At 42.2% G+C, this 23,002-nt stretch overlaps 2 protein-coding genes across 7 annotated transcripts in view; one reads left to right on the forward strand and one right to left on the reverse strand.

The window, feature by feature from the left end:
- Positions 1-23,002, forward strand: part of Pds5b (PDS5 cohesin associated factor B) — a 160,385-nt gene that overhangs the window by 42,074 nt on the left and 95,309 nt on the right. For all 6 annotated transcript variants that reach the window (XM_028878096.2, XM_028878091.2, XM_037198395.1 and 3 more), the window contains exon 2: positions 19,882-20,008. In XM_028878096.2, coding sequence (XP_028733929.1) covers positions 19,901-20,008 — 108 coding nt within the window. In that variant the 5' untranslated portion in view covers positions 19,882-19,900. The remainder of the gene's footprint in view (positions 1-19,881; positions 20,009-23,002) is intronic.
- Positions 148-739, reverse strand: LOC114699165 (signal recognition particle 14 kDa protein-like). The gene has a single exon (XM_037198396.1). The coding sequence runs from the start codon at positions 653-655 to the stop codon at positions 326-328; it is 330 nt and encodes a 109-aa protein (XP_037054291.1). The 5' UTR covers positions 656-739; the 3' UTR covers positions 148-325.

Genomic DNA, 23,002 nt, shown 5'->3' on the forward strand with positions numbered 1-23,002 from the left:
ACAAACGGGCTTCTGACCACAACTACCCGATGATCAGCCAACCCTTCTCTCTCTCTCTCTTTTTTTTTTTTGGTTTTTCAAGACAGGCTTTCTCTGTGTAGCTTTGCGCCTTTCCTGGGACTCACTTGGTAGTCCAGGCTGGCCTCGAACTCACAGAGATCCGCTTGCCTCTGTCTCCCGAGTGCTGGGATTAAAGGCGTGCGCCACCACCGCCTGGCCAACCCTTCTCTCTTGACCGACCCTCCCATGAAAACAGTTACCTCAGAGGACGCCAGAAGCAGCAAACAGGAAACTGCTCTTCAGCTGTTGCTAATGGCCACGGCCGTCACTGTGCTGGCTTGGTCCTCTTCTTCTTGTTCTTCTTGTCCTTCTTCTTCAGCCCATCCATGTTAGCTATCAGTAGGTTTGAATAGGCTGTCTGAAACTTACTCACTTTGGAACTCACCACAGTGCTGATCTTCCTTTTCCCATCTGTGGCTCCTAACAGACACTTGTTTTCTGCAGGCTCGAAGCCCTCCACAGACCTCTTCCGTGGAGTAGGTTTGGTGTGACCATCATACTTCTTCAGGGTGATGAACACGCTGCCTGACAATTGGCACTTCTGGAAGAGCCTGGTCAGCTCCGTCAGGAACTGCTCGCTCTCGAGCAACACCATCCTGGCCTCCGCAAATGTCAACTCCTAGATTATCTTTCATTTTTTATTTTTTATTTTATTTTTTTCGAGACAGGGTTTCTCTCTGTAGTTTTGGTGCCTGTTGTGGATCTCGCTTTGTAGACCAGGCTGGCCTTGAACTCACAGAGATCCGCCTGGCTCTGCCTCCCAAATGCTGGGATTAAAGACATGAGCCACCATCGCCCGGCTATTTAGATTATCTTAATTGTAATTTAACAAAGGTATATTAAATACGTATCTTGGAAATCTGCCGCTTATGAGCGCATACTAACATTGATTGAGCCAACATTGTTGCTTCTGATGTTTACATTAGCGTCTGTTATACTGTTTCCTTCCCAAGTGGAGACTGGAAAGCAGCAAACCATTTCCTGCAGATATGTGGTTGTGTTGAGCAGGTTGAATCTCAGCTTAGCTGTTCTTCCATTGACCCTAGCACAGCAGGCCTAGCTTCCTTGATTAGTCTGGTTACTTGATCCCAGACAGCATCCTTTCCTTGAACTTCATTTCAGTTGTCAGTTATTGTTCATTTGTCCTGCCTGCCATCTATGTGTTACGACAAGTGCTCCTTCTTCACAGTCTTTCCTTTGAATGAAGGCTTAGTTTTGATTCATCACATTCTACTTGGTCCTCTAAGTTCAAGCTCTTTCTTTGAAGAATTTTTCCTTAGCATTGCAAGATTTTGCATTCTCTTTTATTATAACTTCATATTCAGCCAACACAAAAGTAAAGCTGTGAGAAAAAAATAAAAACATAAGATTTTAAAGAGTAAGATAAAACAGTACTAAAAAGTAACAGTAAAAAGGAAAAAAAGTACCAAAACACAAACAGAAAAAGAAGATAAAGAATTAGGGGAGGTTCTTGGAGCCAAAATACTGGAAATTGCTAGTTGAAGAGGGTAAAGTTAGTCTTCATTTTTCCCCCCAATTTCACGGGCATGAATGTTTTGCCTGCGTGTCTGTGTACCACATGCTTACAGTGCCCACAGAGGCCAGAAGAGGGCATTGGAACCCCGTGGAACTGGAGTTATAGACAGTTGTGAGCTGCCATGTGAATACTGGGGATTGAACCCGGGTCCTCTGGAAGAGAAGCCAGTGCTCTTAACCACTGAGCCAACTCTCCAGTCTCGAAGAGGGTAAAGTTAGTCATTGCCAGTAGATTGTCATTGAGTTCTGCTGTAGTTATTTGCATTCTCTATACAAGCTGTTCATGATGACTGTGGACCCAGATCAGTACGAGCCTGGGCTGCATTCACTTTAGACATTTCCCTTTTTGTGTGTATGTACTGGTAGCTGTTACCAGCTACAGTGAGCTTTACAGCCTGTTGTTTGAGAGACACTCTCCCCCGTCCCCTTCAGCAAATATCTAAGCTGAAGGGTATCTCTTTATTGGGGAAGCAAACAGCCTTGAGCTCTCAACTAGAGTGGTATGGGGTATGTGTATATGGAACTGAAGGAACCAAGCTTTCTGCCTGCTCTTGGTCTCTCAGTGCTTTCAGACTTTCCCTAGCCATAGCTGCTTAATTGGAACAAGCTGGAAATTCAGCAGCTGCCCAGACTATTACTCTGCCTGGCAGCAAACTACAGATGGCAGGGAGGCACCTCTTAAGGCCTAGAAATGGACGGTCATGTGTTCTGAGCCTTTGAGCTTGCTTTTTGTAGTAGAGTACACAGTCACCAACCACCATGTTTCCATAGCTAGATTTCCCTGCTGCTTAATACCCTGTGGGTTTATTTGCGACTCCTGTGCCCCATGCCCCACGATAGTTTCTTTTTCTGTTTTCAAGACAGAGTCTCAGATAGCCCAGGTTGTCTTTGAATTCACTATGAGTTGAAGTGGGGCTGGCCTGTGACTGCTCATCTTCCTACTTCAGCTCTCAATGCTTGGATCACAGGCGTGTACTAGCACATACAGTCTCGAGGACTGTTTCTTGATGGTTTTCCCGCTCAGGAAGTATGGTTGAGTGTGTTCTCAGGCTCTTGGCTTCTGAAACAGACATGAGAGAATTAATCCTTTTTTGGTGATTTGAAAGAGTCACACAGGAGTGGTAGGAGAACATGTAGAGTTTTACTTTAGATTCAGATTTGAGGCAGCTTCCTTTACTGGCCTATGAGACTTGAAAAATCAGAGCTAGCCAGGCATGAGGACCAATGAGAAGTTTCTCCACACAGCAGGATAGCATATCCCAGAGAGAAAGGTCTTGGTTTGGCACCTTTAAGGGATCGACTTGTGACTAGAGTGTAATGACAAAGCATTCAGACTGGTATATTTGGAGCATATTCTGGTAACAGAGCTGTCTAAAAATTTCAATAAGGAAGTGAGAGGAAGATGTTGGCCTATTAAGGTCTTCTGGCTGCTCTATGAATAATGAATCAGAGGTAGCTCAGACTAGTTTGTGATGAAGTGACGGCTAAGTAAGGGTGGTGGGTTTAGTTTGCTTTGCAGGCAGCATTTATATGACTTGATTATTAACTTTCAATATTGAAAAGAAGTTGCCAAGGATCATTTCTTGTTTTCTGGGAGATAAAAGTAAGATACACAAAGGTAACACTGAGAAGACAAAATGAGAACTTTGTGGGGAAGGAGAAAGTTTGGAGACTATTGATTAGTTCAGGTCTCTTAATTCTCCATGTCATTGACTATCCAAATGTCAGAATTAAGGAGGCTATTGTTATGCACGGGCTCTGTAGTCAGAGAAGATAACTTGATCTGTTTTCTTCATTGTTTTGAGGGTTCAATAACAAAGCTTGCCGCCATGGGAGAGAAATTTGTACAGTCAAAAGAGCAGAGAGGATGACTTAAGCACTGGTAGACTGTTGATATTTAGAGTATTGTAGGACAGACTTCTGGGGAGACTCAACACACGCATCTGCTCATCCCAGATAGGGAACTCAGGACAGACCAAATATGGATACCATATTGGTTGAACCAGTGAGCTTTATTGGGGCTACTTAATGAACTGAGGGCGAGGGGTAACTTAGAGGAGCAGAAAGACGCAAAGACAGCTGTATCATCAAAACCCACTCAACATGGGTAACAGCTCATAAAAACTGGGAACCTGGAGCATGCTGCACAGCCTGCAGGCAGCTCAGTATGTTGAAGGACATTCTTTTCCAGGTGGCTCAGTTGGTCTAGACCTCTTCCATGCAGCTTGGCTGTTTTCTGCTTTTTACAGGCAGCTGTTTGGGTCTCAGTCTTATTTTTCTTTGCAGCTTGTCTTGTCTGAGAGTGACTCTCAGTGGTCTTTATTGTTCACTCTGGAGGGGAGAGGCCTAGTCAATCTGGGCAGTTTCAGGGACTTCCTGAAGCTAATGGAATGGTTTACTTTTGTATTGAGGAGCTTCCCTGGGAGATAGAATGTTTCAATCTCAGAATGTTCCAATCTCAGAGAAAGCTGCCATACAAAAAGAGATTGGGTGGCAGGGAAGGAAGTAAAGGGGCTAAGTGTGACCAGTAAAGTAGGAGAAAAAAAATCAGTAAAAAGTAATAGTGTATTAGAGATTGAAGGAAAGGAGTGTCTCAAGAAGGAAGCTCTGACCAGCTCTGTGTCACATTGCTCAAATGGAGTACGTAAGGGTCAGAGGGTGTTTGATTTGATTTAGTAACTTAGAAACCTGTGGCTTCCTTCAACTTAGGCTGTGCAGCACATCACCCATGACTTAATTCCCAGTTCCAGTTCTGCAGATTGACAGTTTGTATTTGGATGGAGTTGGATGATCAGGGTTGCCCTGCTGATCTGGGTAGGCTTCTCCAGGTATGTGTGTATATGTGATTACTTGGTGGTTTGGCTAGGGCTGACTCTTTGATGACCATGTGTAGATGAACTGGTTCCTTTCTTTAGATGTTTTTTAATTTGGGTATTTTGAAATGGGGTCTCATAGAGCCAACAAGCTGTCTTCAAACTTGGTATGTAGCTGAGGATGACCTTGAACTCCCTAGTTTGTCTACCTTGTTTGGATACAGATATATGCCACCATGCCTGGCTCTCTGTTCTCATTTAACTAATGGATAATTACAAAGGGATAGTGTAGGTTTACTCAACTGTCCAGAACCCGAGGCTAGTAAACTCAACACCAAGGACCTTAATGAGTTTGCCATTTTCTGGTCAGGTTAGGTAAAAGCCTGATCAGATTTAGATTCAAGGCTAGAAACCTTTCTTAACTTGGTGGTACTATGGATCAAACCCAAAGACCTCGGTCATGGTAGGCAGATGCTCCACTGAGCTATGCCCTTAGCCCATCCCTACTTCTTAATTTTTTTTTTATTATTTTATGTTCATTCGTGTTTTGCCTGCATGTATATCTGTGTGAAGGTGTCAAACCCCCTGCAGCTGGAGTTACAGACAATTGTGAGCTGCCATGTGGGTGCTGGGACTTGAACCCAGGTCCTCTGTAAGATCAGCCAGTGCTCTTAATCGTTGAGCCATCTCTCCAGTTCCCCATCCTTACTTCTTGATGGGAAAAGCAAGTCACACTGCATGTTTGTAGAGAGGGAAATGGTTGCCCTTTCTGCAGTCTGCCACAATGATGATGGTGAAAGCATTAGAGCTGATTTTAGTGGATTTGAGAAGCTGTATTAGAACAGTATGAGAAATGTAGTCTAAGCACATGTGCTGTTTGTCTTTCCTTCTGTGAACACACCTGCCTGCCTTCTGTCGAAGAGCAGTGTTTAATACTGAAGAGACCTAGAAGATAGAGTAGGATAGGTTGAAGAGACCTAGTAGATAGAGTAGGGTAGGTTGAAGAGACCTAGTAGATAGAGTAGGGTAGGTTGAAGAGACCGAGTAGATAGAGTAGGGTAGGTTGAAGAGACCGAGTAGATAGAGTAGGGTAGGTTGAAGAGACCTAGTAGATAGAGTAGGGTAGGTTGAAGAGACCGAGTGGATAGAGTAGGGTAGGTTGAAGAGACCTAGAGTAGAGATAGAGTAGGGTAGGTTGAAGAGACCTAGTAGATAGAGTAGGGTAGGTTGAAGAGACCTAGTAGATAGAGTAGGGTAGGTTGAAGAGACCTAGTAGATAGAGTAGGGTAGGTTGAAGAGACCTAGTAGATAGAGTAGGGTAGGTTGAAGAGACCTAGTAGATAGAGTAGGGTAGGTTGAAGAGACCGAGTAGATAGAGTAGGGTAGGTTGAAGAGACCTAGTAGATAGAGTAGGGTAGGTTGAAGAGACCGAGTGGATAGAGTAGGGTAGGTTGAAGAGACCGAGTAGATATATCGAGTAGGGTAGATTGAAGAGACCGAGTAGATATATCGAGTAGGGTAGGTTGAAGAGACCGAGTGGATATATCGAGTAGGGTAGGTTGTGGAAAGACAAGAGAACTAATGAGGGAAGCTCCCAGGGAGCTGCAGAGCCTGCGAGCCTGGGCTCCACAGTGGGCTCGTTCCTTTCTGGGCACAGTAGAAGACGGGAGCAAATGTGTCCAGACATTGGATTTGGTGATAGGAGGCTAAGGAAGTTCTTCTTGAGCTTCCATGTTCTCAGTGGAGTCGTCTACTAAGAGAAGGGGTGCAGGAATGTCTGCCTGAGATGTGATAGAGAGGTTCAGGAATTTTACTCTGTTACAGTGACATTGAGTTGATGACTGACTAGAGAAGTGAACGGCTTTCCGTAAAGACAGAGGTTAGCACTGTTTATATAAGACATACGACCTCTAAAGAGATTTCATGGAACACTGCTTTTGAGACAAGGTCCCCTTATGTAGTCTTGGTTGTTCTGGAACTGGGTAGACCCGGCTGGCCTCAAACTCGCATAGATCCATCTGCCTCTGCTGGGACCAAAGGCGTGTGCCACCATGCCCAACTTTTTAAAAAAGATGAATATGAGATAATGACCATGCCTTTTTAAAATATAACATTAACAAAACACAAACTCAAAAATTGGTCTGTTTTCTAAAAGAACTATTGGAAACTGCAGCCATTTCCCAGGTCTGTTGGATTGGTTCCAGAATTCTGTTGAATTCCAGAATCTGCAGATGTTCAGGTCCCTTACTTAAAATGACCAAATATGTACACATAGACTTGGCATATTTTCCTTTTTTTTTTTTTGATATCTAGATGACTTTGTTTCCTAATACAGTGAATACATTAAGTAAAGATTTGTTAAAGCTGTATTGCTTTGAGAATAATGATAAGTCTGCACATGGCACAGAAGTAAAACAGAACGTTCTTGTTCCACATTTAATTGAGTTACAAATGTGCACCAATACAGAGGGAACAACTCTACTTTATTAATAAGAATAATCAGTAAACAAACATGTTTTCCCTGAAAAGAATGAATTAAAACCAGGTGTGTTACAGTGGTGAGTTTTCTCTCTTCATCGGACAGGGCATTGCACGCGCTGCTAACACTGAGAAGTAATCACCTTTCAGTCCATGAGTGACGACGTTAACACTGTCGTCATTAGAAGCCTTAAGTAGTTCTGACAACGCCTGTGCTGTTTGAATCTGATGCTAGCTGAGTTTCCACTGTGTGGAAACAGCCTTTTGTTTAAACAGTTGGAATATAAACAAATGTTGCTGTAAGGTTATGTATTTAGGGGAGAATAGCTTCATTTATTTGCCTCCCCCCCCTCGTTAGGAGTTTCTCTTATTAGATTTTTCCATTGTCCTCGACAAGAGTAAGCCCAACTTCTCATTCTGTTTAATTGCTGTATGGATTGTCTTTTAATGAGTGTGCCACCACCTGCTGGTTCTCTGATGTACAGTGTCGGGGAAGACTTTGGTTTAGAGTCTTGACGAACTCTATAGTTGTCCTAATTCTGCCTTAAACCTGGAGTTGAAATCCCAGGAGGAAAAACATCTCTTAATAAACATGACCATGTAGGGATTCTAGTAGTAGCTTGTTTTGATTCAGTAATAGTGAACTAAATGAAACATTGTGACTCATTAAGAAAAATCATTAAAATGTCATGATTCATTTCTAAGTCTTCTGAAAAAAATAAGCTATTGTCTTGCTGTTGATTCCTCTCAGTGCTATTTTTTCTGTTTCATCCAGTGGAAAGATCTTATATATCTTGAGTCAAGAATTAATGATTAAATTGATTTCCCCTCCTTCTTCTTAGGACTACTGGTGTGTTTGTAAAGGAGACAAATGTTTCTTGGAGATGGTAGAGTGCTCAGCCCTAAATGAATGGACTATGCCTTTCACACTCCTATCCCTAAGGCTCAGGGATCTTTGAGGAAGAGGGGGCAGAAGAGATTTGTAGAGCCACAGGTAGTGGATAGCTTCAGGGTGACAGTGTTCTGTGGACACAGTGGGGCAGTTGCATATATGACTCACAGCAGTTGAGATGGGCACAGATCCCACCAGTAGCTGAGGAGCGAGTGACGTATGATAGCTACTGGGAGAGAAGAGTCAGTTTTCTTAATGGCATTCCCCTAGTAGGTCAAGCACACTGAGGGCAAGGCCCTGTTCTGAGTTGTTGGGCAGCACACATTGGACTCCATGGGTTTAAAAAAGAAAAGACAAAAGCAAACAGACAAATAAAACCCCCACAAAACTCAAACTCGGATGCATTGGGAGGTAAAGAGGAGGGATGTGGCTATGACCAAAATACATTGTATGAGCTGGGCAGTGGTGGCGCACACCTTTAATCCCAGCACTCAGGAGGCAGAGCCAGGCAGATCTCTGTGAGTTCGAGGCCAGCCTGGGCTACAGAGTGAGATCCAGAACAGGCACCAAAACTACACAGAGAAACCCTGTCTTGAAAAACAAACAAACAAACAAACAAACAAACAAAATACATTGTATGAAATTCTTTAAGTATTAATAAAACTACTTTTTAAAAACAAAGTACACGTGTGTGTGTGTGTGTGTGTGTGTGTGTGTGTGTGTGTGTACGTACATACGTACGTACACGTACAGGATCTCACTATGTAGCTCTGGCTGTCCTGGAATTCACAGAGATTCTCCTGCCTCTGCTTCCCCAGTGCCGGAATTAAAGGTGTTTGCTGCCACACCTGGCTTTAAAAATAAAATATATGTTTCTTTTAAATATCTGAGTTTTTTAAATAACTTTTTAAATAACCGAGTTTTACAAAGATTATAGTATTTAGATTATTTCCTTATATCTATTGTTTATACCAGACACAAAATGTAAATGCAGCAACATACATATAATTTTTAAATTTAAGTGCTTTCTGAACCTTTCAAATCATCCACTAAAAGTAGTAGAATTCTAGGTTGTCATCTTTTTACTATAAATTCAGTTGAGATTTTTTATGCTTATTTTTATTTTATGTATATGGGTGTTTTGCCTGCATGTATGTATGTACACCACATGTGTGCTGTACCTGCAGGGGTCAAAAGAGGGGCATCAGATTCCCTGGAACTGGAGTTACAGTTGGTTGTGAGCTGCTAAGTAGGTAATGAGAAATGAACCTGGGTCCTCTGTAAGAACATCTAGTACTCTGAACCACTGAGCCATCTCTTCAGCACAATTTAAAAAAGTGTGTATGAATGTTTTGCTGGCATGTGTGTATGTGCACCACATGCATGTGGTGCTCAAGGAGACTAGAAGAGGGCGTCAGATCCCTTGGAACTGGAGTTACTGATGGTTGTGAGCCGCCATGTGGGTGCAGGGAATGCAACCCAGCAAGGGCAACAAGTGTTATTAACCACTGAGCCAATGCTCCTGTTGTAGGATATTATTTTAAGAAGTGTTACATTTGTTTATGCTGGGGAACATTTGTTTAATGATGCAAAGATGGGTTTCATTCTTTTATGTCACATTTGTTTAACTCTATGAAGCCATGTTGCTTTGTTTGCCTAAGACACCTGGTGGTCTGATAAAGAGCTGAACACCCAATAGCAAGGCAGGAGAAAGGATAGGTGGGGCTGGCAGGCAGAGAGAATAAATAAGAAGGGAAATCTGGGAGGAGAGGAAGAAGGAATGAAAAAAGAAGGAGGACATCGGGGCCAGCCACCCAGCTACACAACAAAGCCGTGGGGTACACAGAAACAGACAAAGGTAAAAAGCCCAGAGGAAAAGATGGACGAGAGAATTTAAGTTAGAAAAGCCGACTAGAAACAAGCCAAGCTAAGGCTGGACATTCATAAGAAAGAATAAGTCTCCATTTATATTTAATTGGGAGCTGTGTGGTGGACCCCCAAAAGAGTAAAGAGTAATAAAACAACCAACTATACTCTCCAGCCCACAAAGTTTGTATTTTTTAAAATTTGGTTTTTACTAATTTATTGTTCATCTCCTGGAGATAGTCTCACTATGTAGCCAAGACTGGCCTTGAGCTCTAATCTTCCTTTCTCTGCTTCCCAAGTCCTGGGACCATAGACATGTACTCACCCACAGTTAAAATTTGTGTTTCGAAATGGAGAAGAAAGTTAGTAAATGAGTACATTGTTTCCTAGTATGTATTGTATATAAAATAGATTCTAGTAGGGTACATTTTTATATAAGTTCTTTTTAAAGCAGTTACTCTTCTCTCTTGTTTTTTTGTTGTTTTTTTTTTTTTTTTTTTTGTTTTTCAAGACAGGGTTTCTCTGTGTAGCTTTGCACCTTTCCTGGAACTCGCTTTGGAGACCAGGCTGGCCTCGAACTCACAGGGATCCTCTTGGCTCTGCCTCCCGAGTGCTGGGATTAAAGGCGTGCGCCACCACCGCCCGGCCTCTCTTGTTTTATGTTTATCAGGTGAATAGTTGAAATTGTGTTGGGATGAGCCCTAGCAGATCCCCTTGGGTCTGTCAGTCTGGGAGGAGCATGTCTACTCAGTTTCCTCCAGCAGGTGTAGATCCCGTTCCCTACATTCTCTCTTCTGCCTTGTTTCCTTTCTGCTTCCTTTCCACCTTCTCATTTGCCTTGTAATCTGGTTTTATCTTCCAAGAACATTTTTTAAAAATATCACCCAAGTTCAAGGCAGTATTTGCTGAGGTCATTTTGTGTGTCTTCACTGAAGTAATCGCCACTGTGTGTCACCCTGTCTTCAGATTCCTCGTCCCCAGGCGTTTGTGTCTGTTACGCTTCTTGACGTTCTGTCTTGATTTCTCCCCATCAGTATATTTATCTCCTCAAAGTTCAGTCTTGGAATCTCAGCTCATCCAGCCCCATCTTTTGAGACAGTCTTACTTCTGGCTGGCCTGCAGTTTGCTACACAAACTGTTAGCACACAAACTGCTACACAGGCTGACCCTGGCCTTGTGACAGTCTTCCTTCTGTCACCTGAGTGATGATATTACGGTGTCTGCCTGCCTCTGTGCTGGAGTTCACGTGGTCTGTCCTCTCTCCATCACTCCCTTCACCTGGCTTCCCTCTTCTCCCTTCTTGTGTGCAAGTATGTGTTTTCGTGCAGGTGTGTTTGTGGTTGTGAGTGTACAGGTACACGTGGAGGTCAGCCTTAGGAATTACTTTTCAGGAGGCCATTTCCCCTCTTGTTTTGGGCAGTGAATCTCAGGGATCTTCCCATTCCTATCCCTGCCTCCCTTGTTCTGGGATTGATTACAAGTATGCACCACCACACCTGTCTTTTTATGTGGATGCTAGGGGTCCGACTCAGGTCCTCAGGCTGAGGTGACACTTTACTGCCCAAGCTACTTCCTCAACCGCACGTTCCATTTTTTATGTGTATGGAGGCTTTGCCTGCATCACATGTGTGCAGTGCCTGCGGAGGCCAGAAATGGGCATTGGATCCCTTGTGAGTCTTCATGTGGGTGCTGGGAATCATACCATGTCCTCTAGAAGAGCAATCAGTGCTCTTTAGTGCTGGGCTATCTCTATCCCCCGCCTCACATTTTCTTAATTAAACTTTTAAATTGGCATAACATAAGCAGTAGATGTTATCAAAACAGAGTATAGTCTTACTTTTCTATTAAACTTTAGAATCTAGAGTCTAGTTCTATAAAATAGAATTGCCTGGTAGATGAAACTTAATTTGCCTCAAGATCTGGTGTGTTTTGTCTGCCGTTTCTGTTATAACCAGGGCATACATCTTACACATTTCTTACTACTGTACTGGTGACTGTGTGCTGGCCTGTGTGCTCTTGTTGCAACCAGAGTTGATGTTGGGCACTTCCTCTGTGGTCCTCCATGCTGTGGCTCTCCCAGAGCTTCCTGGTGAACCTGAAGCTCACTGTTTAGCTCGGCTGTCTGGCCGTCCAGCCCTGCTCTATGTGCATCCTCTCCCAGTGCGGGCTGCAGGTCATGCCGCTGTGCCCAGCCTTTATGCAGGTGCTAAAAATCAGCACTCCGAGCCTTTTGCTTATGCAGCAAGCGTCCTCCACATGGTCTCTGCAGTCTCTTCAGCTGCTCACTGTTGTAGTTTTAGTACCTAGTCTATTGCACCAAGTGAATTCTCAGTTAATACTTAAATAAGCAGCTTTTCATGAACAAATGCTTTGAATTTTATAGTAGTCTTCTCTTTTTCTACTAGAATTACTTGTGACTGAGTCAGTTTTCTTGTATTATAGCCACTGCCTATATCCCTTTCTTTGTCATTGTTTCCTAACTGGTTTCACTCTGTTTCAGCGTTTCTCAATCTGTGGGGTGTGATCCCTTTGGGGGTCAAATGACCCTTTCACAAGGGTTGCCCAAGATCGTTGGAAAACAGATATTTTACATTATGGTTCATAACAGTAGCAAAATCACAGATCTAGAAATAATTTTTTATTTGGGGGTAACTATAACATGAGGGGCTTTATTAAAGGGTCCCAGCGTTAGGAAGGTTGAGAAGATGGTTCTGTTTGGTTTCTTTCCTTGTCTACTCTGTACAGTTTATTATAACTACAATTTCTCAAAATAGTTGTCATTCATTCAGCAAAGTACTTTGTGAGTACTTAACTAGTAATGCCTGTCATATGTAATAACAGCAGCATACAGTGATACCTGTGCTTGTCTTAAGGAGTTAATGATCGAGGGGAGAAAGAAGTATAGTGAGTACAGTGTGATAAATGCCGTTTGTATAGCCTCAGAATGTGACTGGGTATTGGGGGAGGAACACAGCTCTGCTAAGTGGAGGTCAGAGAGGGAGAACTACGTGTACACTTAGAACTTTCAGGCTCATGGAGTTTGTTTAGTAGGTAGGCAGTGGTAAGTGTGTCTCGCTCTTGAGACAAGCCCGTGTGTATTCACAGCCTTTTGAACTCTGCTCATAAGACTCAGTGCCAACTCAGAAACCTGCCCCCTTGTTGGCTCTTACCTTTTCTTTTTTAGCTCCCGTTTCTTTCACCTGCATTTTCCATGTGTCATCATCGTGTGTCTCCCCCCTCCCTACCCCTCCCTCCTGCTTCAGTGATATATTCTGAACCTTGCCAGTCTTTTTTCTTGTTTATACCATCCTCTCCATACCTTTATAGATTCTGTTTGCTTAAATCCTTTCCCTAGGCTTCGTGTTTGCTGTTTATGTTATGATGATTTAAAAATCGACTGTGGTTTAGTTATTTAGGGTTATGTGTTTCTCTTGGTAGACTCTGAGGTCCATTTTAACTCATTTCTCCCACAGTTACTGCTGGTAATATTATGCAAAAGTAGATGCACAGTAATTGAGTCCACGGCTACGCGCATTCTGTGCTGTCGTCTACCCTTGTCTGCACGGCCCCTGTGCCGACTCTTGGAGTGCAGATTTGTGACGCCTGCTGCATTTAGCTATGCTCCCCTTTGGTGACTGTTGTTTGTGTAAAAGAGCGCACCTAGGAGCGTGGATCTTGGCAAACAGTGCTGATTCTCTCATTACATTCTAAAGGCTTTTACATTGGGTTTTGATACCTGGATTTCATCTACCCAGAATTCATCTGCTGTTTGTGTGAAGTATGGGAACAGCAGTACTTTCTGTTCTCTCCTTACCGGCTGATACTGTATTATCTTGTCACTGTTTTCACGTAAGTTTCATGTTTTTGAATCTGTTTTTAGGCCTTCTCTTATGCTCCATTGGATCTCCTTCCCCTTACCAATACCACATCGTCTAAATTACTTTAGCTTTGTATTGGCTTTGAATATTTGGTAGGACCAAGTCCATTCACTATTTCTTTTTTTTTTTTTGTTTTTGTTTTTGTTTTTGTTTTTGTTTTTTGAGACAGGGTTTCTCTGTGTAGCTTTGCGCCTTTCCTGGGACTCACTTGGTAGTCCAGGCTGGCCTCGAACTCACAGAGATCCACCTGGCTCTGCCTCCCGAGTGCTGGGATTAAAGGCGTGTGCCACCACCGCCCGGCTCCCCATTCACTATTTTTAATTCCTTTAATGTCTTGGTATTTGAGGACTTTTATATATATTTGTAGAATAAATTTTCCAACTTTTTTTTTTGGCCTCAGCCTCTTTTCTCTCTTTCTCCCCTTTCTTCCTTCTTTCCTTCCCTTCCAGTCTTTCCCTCCATTCTCCTTTGTACCTTTTCTGTCTCCTGTTTTAACCTTATTCATATTTTAGTTAATTTTTAAAAATTAAAATATGAGTTTTACCTTCATATATATATATATATGTCATACATGTGTGAGTTACAAATGGTTGTAATCTGTCATGTGAGTGCTAGGAATTGAACCTGGGTCCCCTGGAAGAACAGCTAGCACTTCTAACCACTAAGTTATCCCTCTAGCCCTAGGATAACCCCAACTAAGACTCCTAGCAATAGTGGAGGAATTGCCTCAACTAGCCATCTACTGTAATCAGATTGGTGACTACCCTAATTGTCAGCAGAGAGTCTTTATCCAGTAACTGATGGAAACAGATGCAGAGATCCACAGCCAAGTACTGGGCCGAGCTCTGGGAGTCCTGAAGAAAGGGAGGAGGGAATGTAGGAGCCAGGGGAAACCCACAGACACAGCTGACCTGAGCTCGTGGGAGCTCATGGACTCTGGACCAACAGTTAGGGAGCCTGCATAGGACCGACCTAGGCCCTCTCTGTATGTGTATGTGACAGTTGTGTAGCTGGGTCTGTTTGTGGGACTCCTAGCGGTGGGATCAGGACTGTCCCTGGTGCTTAGCTGGCTTTTGGGAACCTGGTCCCCATGCTGGATTACTTTGCCCATCGTGCATCTGTCCCCTGCACACTTATGTAACTATAGCAGAACCAAGAAGTTGACATGGGTATGGATTTCACATAACTTACACTTGATTTTTTTTTTGAGACAGGGTTTCTTTGTATAGCCCTGGCTGTCCTGGAACTCACTCCGTAGACCAGATTGGCCTCAAACTCAGAGATCTGCCTGCCTCTTCCTCCCAAATGCTGGGATTAAAGTTGTGTACCACCACCCCCAGTGAATTTTTTGTTTTTAATTTATGTGTATGGGTGTTTTTGTCTGCATGTATGTAGTATGTACATCATTTTTGTGTGTAGTGCTTGCAGAGACCAGAAGAGTACATCAAATCCTCTGGAACTAGAATTAAAACCAATTGTGAGCTGTTATGTGGGTGCTAGGAGTTGAACTTGAGTCCTAGAAGAGCAACCAGTGCTATTAGCGCCTGAACCATGTCTCTGGTTCCCTTATTCCTAAGGTTTTGCTCAACAGTCTTTGTAGTATCTGTGTAGTTCTGTGTGCCTGAATCCTATAGGGCATTGGCTTTCAAATTTCCTAATGTTGGGACCTCTTAATACAGTTGCTCATGTTGTAGTGACCCTCAAGCAAAAAATGATATTTGTTGCTACTTCTTAGCTGTAACGTTGCTGCTGTTAGGAATTGTAATGTAAATATCTGTGTTTTCTGATGGTCTTGATGACCCCAGAGAGGTTCCAGCCCCCAGCTTGAGAACCACTGCTGTAGAGCTTCAGTAGATGCAGTTGCCTGTTACCTGCTCCTCCACTTGGTTTCCTGGAAGCTGCTCACCTGCTTTCTGTTTCTAGGTTTTTATCATTTCAAGACTGTTAAACAAACCATACCACGTATAACCCTTTGAGCCTGACTGCATAGGGACTGTTCAATTACTGCATGTATCAGCATTCTTTTACTATCAGTTTTCACTCAGCAAAAACATTTGGAGCCGGGCGGTGGTGGCGCACTTGGGAGGCAGAGCCAGCCTGGTCTGCAGAGTGAGATCCAGGACAGGTACCAAAACTACACAGAGAAACCCTGTCTTGAACCAACCCCCCCCCCAAAAAAAAAAAAAAAAAAAAAAAACAAAAAACCCACCACATTTGGAATGCTTTCAGTTTCGGGGTATTTTCTATAAATGTAAGTTTTCATTTTTCTTAGAGAATGTCTAATAATGTGTTTACTGGCTCTGGTTAAATACTTGTTTTTCATTTTAATAAGAAAGTGCCAGAATTATTTTACTGCGGCTGTACACCAGTAATGTCTGACAGATGAGCTTCTTCACACCCTGCCCACATGACTGCCACTGTCATTTCATTCAGTCATTTGTCTGGTGTGTGATTGAGGTTTAGTTTGCGCTCTTAGAGAAGATAAATACTGCCGAATCTTACCTGCTGCTTCTGTGCTTTCCAGCGTGTTTGTTTCTTTTGTCACTCTGTTGTATTTTTAAATTTAATTTGTTTATTTTACCTCCCAACTGCAGCCTCCCCTTCCCTTTTTCCTCTCCTCCCGTTCACCCCGTCCTCTCCACCCCGCCCAATCCACTCCTCTTCTGTACTCACTCAGAAAGGGGCAGGCCGCCCATGGGTATCAATAAAGCATTGATATATCACAAGCGCTGGAAGATCAAGCTCCGAGATTCTCCTGTGTTCAGGCTGGACAAGGCAATCCAGAATGAGGAATAGGTTCCCAAGAGCCAGCCAGATTACTAGGGACAGCTGCCAAGGAAAGCATCTCCGAACCAAGAAAGACAGTGGAAAAATGTAGATATGTTCATGATAAGAACAATACTCCAAAAGCAAAGGGAAATTAATTCAAAATCTCTTAGCTTCCCTCTACCCAGCTCTCCTGTTCCCTGCTCCTGTTGCCAGGAGTCCCACAGATGGACCAAGGTACACACTGTCACATGTGCAGAGGGCCTAGGTTGGTCCCATGCAGCTCCCTGCTCATTGCTTCAGACTCTGTGAGTTCCAGTGAGCCAGACTAGCTGTTTCTGGGGGTTTTCCTGTGATGCCCCGTCCCTCCTGGCTCCTATGACCCTTCCTCCCTCCTCAGTAGGACTCCCCGAGTTGGGCTGTGGGTCTTGAGTCTGCCTCCATCAGTCACTGAATGAAGGCTCTTCGATGACAAGCATAGTAGTAGCTGTCACCAATCCGATCTCGGGATGGCCAGTTCAGGCTGTGCATCCACTGCTGCCAGGAGTCTTAGCTGAGGCCGTCTTTGTAGACTCATGCAAGTTTCCCTTGCATCAGGCTTCTACCCAGCTTGTAAAGCCCTCCTTTCCAGTCAGTATAATTGTATATTTATAGTGTCCTTTTGCGAGTTTTTTATATATATATATATATATATATATAGCTAGTTCTACAAGTCACTGACCAGACAGGTGTTTTACACGTATTTTCTGACTTGACTATTGCTTTAACACTGTAGAGGTTTGTCTCTCTGGTTTAGAATTTTTATATAAGCGTGTATCTGTGGGGTTTTGTGTTTGATATCCTTGTGTTTGATATCCGTTAGTTAATTCTACTGCTAATTTACCTTATTGTTTGAAGCAGTAATTGATTGACTCCATAATTGTATTTTTGTTGTATGACTATACCACAGCTGATGGACACTTGTGTTTGCTGTGAATGTTTGAGTATATGTCTTACACTAGACATGTATGCTTGTTTCTCTTGAACACATACAAAGAAGTGAACCCTGGAGCCCTATGTCTGTGTGTGTGTGTGTGTGTGTGTGTGTGTGTGTGTGTGTGTGTGTATTATTTAGATTGTACTTTCTTTTGCTTGGTTTTCTAGAGAATATTTTTCTGAAATTTTACTTATAAAATCTTCTTTGTACATTTTAAAACCTCACACAAACGAGTTTTACTATATAGCACTGGCTGGCCTAAAGCTCACAAGAGATCCACCTGCTCTGTCTCCTTTATATTACTCTTCAGTTTATCACATGTATTATATATGCACAAAGTATTTAACATGTGCTAAACAGTGTCCTGAGTGCTTTACACATATGCCCATGTAGACACCTATCGAACTTCGTTTGGCTAATGTGTCCTTATTTCACCTGTTATTGTCAATCACATTCCTTAGATCTAAACTTTAGGTTTGCATATTGAAGATGAGGTTTATTGTCTCTTGGCTTATGTTGTTGCTACTCAGAAATCACCTGTTTGTTTTCAAATGCTCTTCTTTTCAAGGCAGTGAGTGTGTTGGCTTTTAGAGTTTACTCTCTTTAAAAATGTTTTTTTGGCCGGGCAGCGGTGGCACAAGCCTTTAATCCCAGCACTCGGGAGGCAGAGCCAGGCGGATTTCTGTGAGTTCGAGGCCAGCCTGGGCTACCAAGTGAGTTCCAGGAAAGGCGCAAAACTACACAGAGAAACCCTGTCTCGAAAAAAAAACAAAAAACAAAAAACAAAAAAAATTTTTTAACTGAAAGAGAATACCCTCTCTCTCCTCCCCTCCTGCTTCCTCCAGCTACCCATTAGTGCCTGTTCCATGCTCACCTCTCATACCCTTCTCCTTTGTTTTTTGTTACATACACACGTTTGTATGTATGTATGTATGTGTGTATGCACAAACATATATAAATATGACCTGAGTGTGTTGAGATTTTATTTTCTTGATTTATTATCCCTATTATTTTGAATTTATTGTCTTTGGTTTCTTGAATTTCAATTGCTGTCTTATGATTCTTATGCAGTTATGAGGACTGTTCACTCATCTGTGAGTCATAAGATAGACTCACCCTTCCTCTGTATTTTACTTTCATGTCTCTGTGTTATGCCCTGGATAATTTCTTTTTTCTTTTTCTTTTTTGTTTTTTTTGAGACAGGGTTTCTCTGTGTAGTTTAGCGCCTTTTCTGGAACTCACGTTGTAGATCAGGCTGGCCTCAAACTCACAGAGATAATTTCTTTTTTCTTAATTCTAATATTTTTACTATCTGCAAATGAACTTGTCTGTTGAACTTTTATTTGCTGCTCTGTTTGCATGCTTGAGCTTTTGTTTTTATAATTACTCCTTACAGATTTTCAAAATTGTCTTTTATTTAAGTTTGTAAGTCTAGTTATTTTATGATTTCCATAAATGTAATAATAGCTGAAGGAGCCGGGTGGTGGTGGTGCACGCCTTTAATCCCAGCACTCGGGAGGCAGAGCCAGGCAGATCTCTGTGAGTTCGAAGCCAGTCTGGTCACCAAAGTGAGTTCCAGGAAAGGCACAAAGGTGCACAGAGAAACCCTGTCTCAAAAAAAAGAAAGAAATAGCTGAAGGATTCTGGTTTTGTTTGATACCTGTTTTGTTTTTGTTTTTGTTTTTGTTTTGTTTGTTATAAGGAGGATACCCTGTCTCCTCAGGTGCTTGCCAATTTTTGACTTCATGCTCTCTTAGAAACACTGTGCTTGAGTTTCTTCTGTGCCTAGGATGAAGATGCTTTCTTGCAGACAGAACTTGAATTTGCTTATGTTGGGTTCTTGGGATTCCTACCACTTGGCTGCTGTGGACGGGCTTGTGTTCTGAGGGTCTCAGGACCTTGTGCAGGGTCATGACCAAAGCCAGTGGCTCCTGCCCTGTGTCCATCACTGCTTCGCTTCACTCTATTGCCCTCTCTAGTTTCCGGGGGACCAGATTAGTCTCTGGTCTCCCCTCTTGCTGTTGTAAGCGCATCTCTTCCTCGGGCAGGGTGAGGGCTGGGGAGAAGTCCGTATTAATTTCAGGAGAATCTCTTGACGGGTGTAGATATCGTGTCCCTTTTGTCACATGTGGACACTGGAGCCGAATCCTGGTTTCCTCGGTGTTGGCAGAGAACTTCAGAGACCAGAGAGATAGAAACTGTAGTGTTCAATTCTCTGGGTTCTTGCTTTTCCTAGATTTTTTTTTTTATCTGAATCATTTATGATACTTTATTTTTTTTTAAATTAAATAATGTATTTGTATTCTTGGAGAATTTCATACAACTTAGTTTGATCATAGTCACCCTCATTTCTGTCCCTGACTTTAAACATTTATTTTGGTTATTTTTTCTGTTGTGTGTGTTTTGTTGGGGAAAGTTAATACAAATTATACAGCTTGCTGCAAATGGAAATAAATTTGTTTTCCTCAGTAATTTTGGGAAATGTTCAGTAAAGTAGTTTTCATTCGATGACTAAATTAGGAGGCAATTAAAAATTGTGGAGGAGCAACTTATCTTTTACATTTATTATAGTACATGTCTGTTTTTAACTTGTACCTAATAATTTTCTTGCTTTAGGGGTACAGACATTTCCATCATGGCTCATTCAAAGACAAGGACCAACGATGGGAAGATTACTTACCCTCCTGGTGTCAAGGAGATCTCCGATAAAATCTCCAAAGAGGAGATGGTGAGGCGCTTAAAGGTATGTGAACGTGTGTGGCTCTGACAGCTGGGCAGTGGGGGGGGCTTTCCTAGGGAGATCGTCATGCAGGGCCATGTAAATTGCTTTGCTAGGGTAAAAAAAATTAAAGGTAGCAAATGGCAGAGAGTGAGTTTGTAGGAGTAGGGCAGGTAAGGAACAGTGGGACCCTACTGCTACTGGGAGAGTGATTGGCACATGTCACATGATATTTTTATCCTGTCCATTATCGAGTTTTCTCCCCTTTCTTCCCACTTGATGCTCACTGTCGTCACCTGCCCCCACAACTCTTCAAGTATGGGAAAAGGAATTTTAGGTATTTCTAGGAGTCCTCGGCTGTAGGTCACCTCCTGGTAGGTTAGTTTTAGAGTAGTCAGAGCTTGACTGATAGCGGTTTTCTCTGCTTCTGGCACACAGTAACAAACCACGATGGTTGCTTACCCTTGCGTGAGGCATTCTCCTTGACCAGGGCCTCTTAGATTACGTTTGAATAATGCTTCACTTTTTTCTTTAGGGCGTTAACGGTCCCTGTGACTGTTATCATGTTTAAAGTAACAGTAACAGACAAGGTGCATGTGAACCTGGTTGACCAGTTGCTCAAGATCACTTTTAACTTGAGCACTTTTTTCTTTCTGTGGGCATTATCTAGACATTTGTCTTGTTTAATACTCATTTCTTTCAACTGATGCAAAAATATAAAATTATACTTATTAGTGGGTCATATGTAATATTTCAACATGTACATTCTGTAATGTTTACTGATCTGTATTCAGATTGTCAGTGTTGGAAAACTTTTCTTCATCACTGAAGGTCCATAAAACCTTACAAAACAGTGATATGTTAGGTTGCTGTGTGGTGTATGCACATGTAAGTGCTGCTAATACTACCATAACTTCACATGAGGTCTGGATATTGTTTACTTTTCCTTCAGCAATTAGAATGCAGCTGTCAGAAGTATAGTACTTGAAAGAAAAGGTACCTTATCGCAGATAAGATACCCATCCACCTCCTGACAAGCTCAATATAATAGGAACTTGTGTCTGTCTCATTCGCTAGAGCCAAGCTCAACTCTTTTTATATATGAAGTGTTTACTCTTCTATGTATTTATCTTTTCTTGACCTGTTGAATTTTTGTGAAACCAACACATTTATTTTCTCAGATTTATCCCAGAAATGATATTTACTTATCTGTCATGTTTGTGGAAAAAGTGCTATGAAGACAGCATACACATACAAACCGATTAACACTTAGTAACTTTTATGCATACTATTTTCTCAGATACATCTAAAATTTAGAGGTCTCATCTGAGTTATAATTTAGCTCCCCGCCCCTTCCCCTCTTGAGGCCATTGCTGTAGCTCAGGCTGGCCTGGAACTCCATATGTAGCCCAAGCTGGCCTTGAATTTATAATCCTGCCTAAGCCTCTTGAATGCTGGGATTAGTGATAGTTGTTAATGGATTTACAACACTATTTGAGTACACAATAGTGAAAAATTGCTGTTATCTGGGCTCAGAGCAAAATCGATTGTTTCATTGTCTTCATGTTCAGCGTTGTGTAGTGTGCTTTTACTGCCAGCTGCTTCCAGCATCAGCAAGCTGGCTAATGCACATTTTCATCGTTTTCTGTATTTACACCTACCTGCCTTTGTGATTTTAGCATCCTCCTCCTCCTTAGAGAAATAGAAAATAGATTTAATGTTGGATGGTAATACTTTTTGCTATTTATAAATACTTATATAAGCTTTATGAATTAAAATTTGTTAACATATAGGTTGTTGTTCTTATAATTTCTGGGTTTTCCTATACCATTTTATTAAAATACACTTCATTTCCCATTCTTGTATAGAGAGATTGTTAGGAAAAATAATTAGTTCTATGCACCTAACTCTTTATCCCCTCCTGTGTCTTTTTATAGGCACAAAGGTGTTGAGAGCTTACGTTTTGAGAATAATACCTTTTGTCCATGTTGGTTCTGTTGGATTTGGCATTGGGCATGGCGAAGCAGAGGGTTGCCAACAGCATTGTCCCCATGGCTGCTTCATGTGTTGAGTGTAAATAAAGCATTTTTTACAGCAGAACTCCAGGCCTCCAGCAAGTGGAAACCACAGGCTGTGATGCTCAGTGGCCCTGTTCAGTGTTTAGTATGTGTAGCACCACCTAGTGGATGCTGTGTGGCTACCTTTTGTCAGAGTGAGAGTGAAATGTGTTCTTTCAGGTTCTACAATTTTCTTGATTCTCATTTGAAGAAAGAATACATTTTGTTGAGTTTTATTTGAAGTAAGGATAGGACAGCTTTAGACAATCATTTCAACTAATACTAAAGGTAGAGAAAATGTTATAGACTTTAAGCTCTATAAATTCTCATTTAATTTGGTTTCAATCCCTCTTATAAAAATAATTACGAAGACAGATCTGTTTCTTGCAGCTTGTTTCTGTGTAACACACACGTGGTTATCTCATTGAACCCATGATGTCCATATGGTATTTTCTTTTACTGTGGCCCTATGCTGTACTGGATCACTTCATGGGAACTGAAGGATGCATTTTTGCTTACGAATACATCTTTGAAATCCTTTAAAACAAGTGTTGCTGTTGTTTTAATTTTTAATTATGTGTGTCTCTAAGCTGGGTATGAGCACACATGAGAATGCAGTGCCCACAGAAGCCAGAAGAGGGTGTTGGATCCTCAGGCTCTGGAGTTGCAGGTGATTGTGAGCTGCCTCATGTGGGAGCTCTGGAGGAGCAGCACATGCTGGGATTGTTGAGCCAGCCTTAAGCCCCAGACATTCCTTCTTGACTCTGCTTTCATAGTCTTGTGGAGAGGCTGAAATAGAAAAGTCACAGCTTGAGTGGGCTAGTGGCTAAAATGATATATTGTTGCTATGGCAAAATCCTCGGCAAGCAATTTTAGGAAAAGAGAGTTTATTTGGGGCTCAGTTTGAGGGTACAGGGAAGGGAAGGCCTGGGAACAGGAGTGTGAGGCAGTTGGTCACATT

The sequence above is a fragment of the Peromyscus leucopus genome, chromosome 23 (genome assembly GCF_004664715.2).
Source record: "Peromyscus leucopus breed LL Stock chromosome 23, UCI_PerLeu_2.1, whole genome shotgun sequence".
NCBI classification, from domain to species: Eukaryota; Metazoa; Chordata; class Mammalia; order Rodentia; family Cricetidae; genus Peromyscus; species Peromyscus leucopus.

Coding starts and splice junctions, on each gene's coding strand:
- LOC114699165 (XM_037198396.1), bottom strand. CDS start 655: ATGGTGTTGCTCGAGAGCGAGCAGTTCCTGACGGAGCTGACCAGGCTC.